Here is a 6,641-nt window from a genome sequence, read left to right on the forward strand (position 1 = left end):
GTGGGACTGAGAAGACCACAAACAGACTAACCTGCACCTTCTGCAATATGGCTGTGGAGTTCATGAGAATGGAAACTGCCTGATTCATTTCTGTTCCATCAGCACTTAAGAGCAATGATTCAAAAATTATTTTGTTGAATTAATGAATATTTAAATTGAATGAGTTATTCTCAGGTACATGTTAATGAAACAGGTAACTGAGTAGCTATGAATGAAGTTGTATTTGTACAAATATATACAATACCAGCTATATGCAGGAAAGTTAGTTTTAATGGACTGTTCACAGAGAAAACAATATAAAAAGCATACTAAAATAATATGCTCAATTATACCTCAATAAAGCTGAAATAAATAAATAAATAAATAAAATAATATAAAATCAAGTTCCTGGCTCTGATTGGTTCACTGGAGAATTTTGCCAAGAAACAATCCTTCTAATTAGGCAATCTGTCCAAAAGTACAGAACAGGACATACCACAGGAGGCAAACACAAGGCCCATGGGCCAAATCCAGCCCTTTACCTTGTTTAAACTGCCCAGAACTTTGTTTCTACCAAATGGCAGTGCCAAGCTCTCACTTAACTGATAAGGAATAGTTACATGTATACAGTCCTAAAGTTACATTTAGCCCTTTGAAGGCAACTGCGAGGCTGATGTGGCCCCTGGTGAAAACGGGTTTGACACCCCTGGGATACAGTACCAAATTTGTTTTATGAAGCAAGTATATTTTTATTTAAGTACTTAAAAACAACACTATCAAGACATAAAATAATAAGTTAGTTTTATGAATATGGGCACAAAAATTTCTAAAAAAATAAGGTAACAAAAAGAATACAATAAAACAAAACGGCTGTGAGCTAGGTATAAAAATGTTATAACCTTAAAAATACTTTCAACATAAGATATCACCTTAATGGATAAACTCTAAAAATTATATCTATTTATGTCTTCATAAAATATAAATTGAATGCCTAGTATGTATCAGGCACTGTTCTAGGCACTGGGGATATAACAGTGAACTAGATGGGCAAAAAACTTAGCTTTCTTGGAGCTTCCATTCTCATGGGGGAGAGAGGTAAGTAAGGCAATAACTCACCAGAATAGGTCCATATGATGTTGAGTGCTCTGAAGAATATACGACAGTGATATATTAGAGTGTGACCATAGGTGAGTGGTCACATTAGATAAGGGTATCAAGAAAGGCCTGTCTGGGTATCTTTGAGCTGAGGCCTAATATTTCAAAAGATGGTAAGAAGACATTTCTTAAAATTTAAACCTCCCATTGGTTAAACAAAATAAAAAGGCATGGGAAATTTCCTTTTTTTAAATTTTTTAATTTATTGAGTTATTTTTCAAGTACAGTTTTCTCTTGTCAATTTCTCCCATCCCAACCCCCCCTCCGCCCCGTCTAGAAATTTCCTTTCTTAACAGAATCAGTGTACAAACCTAAAATCAAGAGCCAGAGGCACTGGAGACACCCTATTAAAAACACAAATATGACATGATGTCTCTCTTATCAGGCTAAATTAAAGTTATGGCAAAATGATATTGAAGAAAGAAAGGAAATTAGTTATATATATTTGGAAGAAATAGAAATACCACTTCTCTAAAATGATAGGATTATATAAAGAAGTCTGTCATCAATAAATCCATTAAAAGTCTGTCATCATCAATTCATTAAAAATTGATATGTTGAGCACAGACCTGTGAACCACACGATCACGGTTTGATTCCCAGTCGGCACATGCCTGGGTTGCAGGCCACATCCCAACAGGGGACTCACGAGAGGCAAACATACATTGATATTTCTCTCCTTCTCTCCTTCCCTTCCCCTCTAATGATAAATAAATAAAATATTTTTAAAAATTGGGGACTTCCGCCAAGATGGAGACGTAGGTGGAGGAACCACCTTGCCTCCGTGCACAACCAAATCTAAGAACAACTATTTTTAACAACAATCACAACCAAGCCACACGGAAAATCGACAATACGGAGTCCAAAAGACATCTAAATGCTCAGCTAAACCAGTAAGAGAAGTGAAACCAGCAGCGGAGCAGGTTAGCAAGAAAAAATTCCCAGGTGGTGCGCGGAGTGCAAGCAGCCGAAGGCCCTGATCACCAGCTAGCTACGGGAGCTCACGGGGAAGAGGCGAGGCGGAGGGTCTGCAGTCGGTAGGTCGGTCGCCCATCTGCGTGCGGAGAAACCAGTGAGAAGGGAAGCCTGCGCAGGGCAGCAGGCTCCCACAATTCCGATCAGATAAACAAGATCGGGGTGAGTGCTGTGACTGGACAGGCTGGGCTAGCGGAGAGGACCACCATTGCTCCCTCTCTGACCACACTCCCACACACAGCGTCACAAACCAGCGACCTGGGTTGCCCCGTCCCGATAAACAACTAAGGCTTGGCTCCACTTACTTAACAGCACGAATAGACCAAAAATGGCTCTAGGACAACTCAGAGCCCCAGAACCGATAGATCTAAGCGATGAAGAAATAGCCAGTCTTTCAGATGCACAGTTCAAAACACTGGTTATCAGGATCCTTACAGAACTGGTTGATTTTAGTCACAAATTAGAGAAACATATGGAAGCTAAACTAATTAAAATGAATGGTAATACAAAGGAAACCAATAGTAATGGAAAGAAAATTGGGACTCAAACCAAGGGAATGGACCAGAAGGAAGAAAAAATGATCAAACAGAGAAGAATGAAGAAATAAGAATTCAGAAAAATGAGGAGAAGCTTAGGAACCTCCAGGACATCTTTAAACGTTCCAACATCCGAATTATAGGGGTACCAGAAGGGGGAAAGGCACAGCCACCAGTGGAAAACTTATTTGCACAAATAATAAAGGAGAATTTCCCCAATCTGGCAAAGGAAATAGACTTCCAGGAAATCCAGGAAGCTCAGAGAGTCCCAAAGAAGTTGGACCCAAGAAGGAACACACCAAGACACATCATCATTACATTAGCCAAGATTAAAATGAAGGAGAGAATCCTAGAAGCAGCAAGAGCTAAGGGGACAGTCACCTACAAAGGAGTTCCCATCAGACTGTCAGCTGATTTCTCAAAAGAGACCTTACAGGCAAGAAGGGGCTGGAAAGAGTTATTCCAAGTCATGAAAACCAAAGACCTACAACCAAGATTGCTCTACCCAGCAAAGTTTTCATTTAGAATGGAAGGACAGATAAAGTGCTTCTCAGATAAGACCAAATTCAAGGAGTTCATCATCACCAAGCCCTTATTATATGAAATGTTAAAGGGACTTACCTAAGAAAAAGAAGATAAAAAAGATGAACAGTGAAAGGACAGCAAACTCACAGTTATTAACAACCACACCTAAAACAAAAGCAAACTAAGAGGACAGCTAGATCAGGAGCAGAACCATAGAAATGAAGATCTCATGGAGGGTTAGCAACAGGGGAGTGGGAGGAGGAGAAGGGGGGAGAAGGTACAGAAAATAAGTAGCATGGACAGTAGATAGAAAATAGATAGTGGGAGGGTAAGAATAGTAGGGGAAATACTGAATCTAAAGAATTTGAGACACATGTGCATGAACTAAAGGGGGAAATGGGGGGAGGGGTATGCAGGGTGGAGGGGAATGGTGGGGGGGAATAGAGCAAATGTAATGGCATAATCAATAAAAAAATAAAAAAATTGATATGTTGAACAAAGTAATATAACTGACAAAATTCAGTTGTTTCACTAATAAGTGACACAAGGCTAGACAACATAACAAAAAAGAGATTCACGATAATGACAAAATATTAAATACTTGGTTATTCACTCAATTTGAGAGAAAAATATTGAAAGAAAGTTATAAAATATCAGTGGAAAAAGCACAGGAAGATATGCATAAATAATGCTACTTACTGAGAAGAAAAAATACTTGAGATATCAAATACTATAAATGTAGCTAGGTTTACACATAAATTTAATGTAGTACGCATAAATTTCATTTAATTGAAATGAAAGCCACTGAGTGAAATTTTATAGATTTTGACAAGTTGTTAGAAAAATTCTTCTGGAGAATACAATTACTATAGATTCATTCTTTCAGATTTTTAAACAATTCTAGTTAAGATGGAGATGTAGGTAAACATGCTCACTTCCTCACACAACTACAGCAAAAATTACAATTAAACTACAAAACAGCTATCGCCCAGGACTGTGAGAAGATCAAGCTGTAGAGAAGCCTGGCAACCAAGGAATTAAAGAAGTCATATTTATTCAAACAGGTAGGAGGGGAGGAAATGTGGAGATGCAGACAAGCAGAGACATGGAATGAGCAGTCCCACAAACACATGTGGTAGATAAAAATAAAAGGGATATCTAGGGAGTGAGGGATTCCCAGCTCCACACCAGACCACCCAGCCCAGGGTTCCAGTGCCAGGGAGATAAGTCCCCGTAACTTCTGACTGCAAAAACTAGTGAGAGTGTGGGCAATGGAAGAAACTGCAAGATTCACAGGTATTTCTCTTAAAGCATCCCTAATGGACTATGACTTATGCAGACTCACTCTCTCTGGACACCAGCACTGAGGCAGCAGTTTAAAGGGCACTATTGGCATACAGGGAGAAACTGAAGTGTCTGGCATCAGGGCAAGTGCTGGGGCAAAGCTTCCTCCTGGACAAAACTCCAAAGTATAGGCAGCACCCATTGTCTCTTTTTTGAGCCTTCACTCACACAGAGCCACATATCTGAGATTCCATCAATCCAGTTCACATGGGGTACCCCACCCAGGTGACTACCTTAGGCTCCCCACCTCTTTCTACTTATGGGTGTGCTTTTCTAAAGTAGGCCATGCCACTAAGAAAAGGAGTCAAAGCAGCTCTACCTAATACATAGGAACAAACACAGGGAGGCTGCCAAAATGTGGAGACAAAGAAAAATGGCTCAAAACAAAGAACAGTTCAAATCTCCAGAAAAACAAGCTAACAAAATGGTGATAAGCAATCTATCAGATGCAGAGTTTAAAACACTAGTTATTAGGATGCTCAAGGAATTCATTAGGTACATCAACAGCATAAAATCGATCCAAGCAGAAATAAAGTTTACACTAAGTGAACTAAAGGAAAATTTACAGTGGAGTGGATGAAGCTGAGAATAAAATCAATGATTTAGAACATGAGGAAGAAAAAATATCCAATCAGAACTGCAAGAAGGAAAATAATTTTAAAAATGAGGATAAGGTAAGGAACCTCTGGAACAACTTTAAATGTACCAACATTTGAATCATAGGGGTGTCAGAAGAAAAGAAAGAGTAAGAAATTGAAAACTTATTTGAAAAAATAATAAAAGAAATCTTCCTTAGTTTGGTGAAGGAAATAAACATACAAGTCTAGGAAGCACAGAGTCCAAACATGTTGGATGCAAGGAGGTCTACACCAAGATGCATCATAATTAAAATGCCAAAGGTTAAAGAGAGAGAATATTAAAGCAGCAAGAGGAAAGCAGGTAGTTACTTACAAAGGAGTTCCCATAAGACCAAACATCTGATTTCTCAAAAGAAACTTTGCAGGCTAGAAGAGATTGGTAAGTATTCAAAGTGATGAAAAGCAAGGACCTACAACATAATTACTCTATGCAGCAAAGCTATCATTTAGAATGGAAGGGCAGATTGCTTCCCAAATAAGGTCAAGTTAAAGGAGTTCTTCATCACCAAGCCATTATTACATGAAATGTTAAAGGGACTTATTTAAGAAAAAGAAGATCAAAACTGTGAACATTAAAATGGCAATAAATTCACAATTATCAACAATTGAAGCTAAAAAATAAACTAAGCAAACAAGCAGAACAAAAAGAGTCATAGATAAGAAGATCATTTGGAAGAAGAAGGAGAGTGGGGGGAAAGGTACAGGGATTAAGAAGCACAAATTGGGGCCTTGCAGATGCCTCCACCTTGCACCTTCCTGTGCCCAGCCATAGTCAACCCCACCATGTTCTTCAACATCACTGCTGATATTGAGCCTTTGGGCAACATCTCCTTCAAGCTGTTTGCAGACAAAGTCCCAAACACAGCAGAAAACTTTCATGCTCTAAGTTCTGAGGAGAAAGGATTTAGTTATAAGGGCTCCTGCTTTCATAGAATTATTCCAGGATTTATGTGCCAGGGTGATAACTTCACACACCACAATGACACAGGCAGAAAGTCCATCTACAGGGAGAAATCCGATGATGAGAATTTTGTCCTGAAGCATACAGGTCCTGGCATCTTGTTCATGGCAAATGCTGGACTCAAGACAAATGGTTCCCAGGTTTTCATCTGCACTGCCAAGACTGAGTGGCTGAATGGCAAGCATGTGGTCTTCAGCCAGGTGAAAGATGGCATGGATGTTGTGACAGCCATAGAGCACTATGGCTCCAGGAATGGCAAGACCAGCAAGATAATCGCCATCACTGACTGTGAACAACTGTAATAAATTTGACCTGTGTTTTATCTTAACCACCAGACCATTCCTTCTGTAGCTCAGGAGAGCACCCCTTTACCCCCATCTTCTTGGAATGTTCTATAATTTTCCTGCCCTCATCACAGTTCATTGGGTTCCATGTTTTCCTTACCCATCCCAAGTCCAGCTGGTTTTATTTCAATAAAAACTAAACAACAACAAAAGAAGCACAAATTGGTATATACAGAGTAGACAGG

At 39.3% G+C, this 6,641-nt stretch overlaps 1 protein-coding gene across 1 annotated transcript; it reads left to right on the plus strand.

Annotated features, from left to right (window-relative positions):
* Positions 1-5,886: 5,886 nt before the first annotated feature.
* Positions 5,887-6,414, plus strand: LOC119050176 (peptidyl-prolyl cis-trans isomerase A-like). The gene has a single exon (XM_037146347.2). It carries the CDS (start codon positions 5,887-5,889, stop codon positions 6,412-6,414), a length of 528 nt encoding a protein of 175 aa, XP_037002242.2.
* The last annotated feature ends 227 nt before the right edge of the window (positions 6,415-6,641 follow it).

Source organism: Artibeus jamaicensis, unplaced genomic scaffold (genome assembly GCF_021234435.1).
Source record: "Artibeus jamaicensis isolate MK-2021 breed Jamaican fruit bat unplaced genomic scaffold, CSHL_Jam_final contig_240, whole genome shotgun sequence".
In the NCBI taxonomy this organism is placed as follows: Eukaryota; Metazoa; Chordata; class Mammalia; order Chiroptera; family Phyllostomidae; genus Artibeus; species Artibeus jamaicensis.

What these genes read in the sequence shown, in the direction of transcription:
- LOC119050176 (XM_037146347.2), top strand. Translation starts at nt 5,887, where the DNA reads ATGCCTCCACCTTGCACCTTCCTGTGCCCAGCCATAGTCAACCCCACC.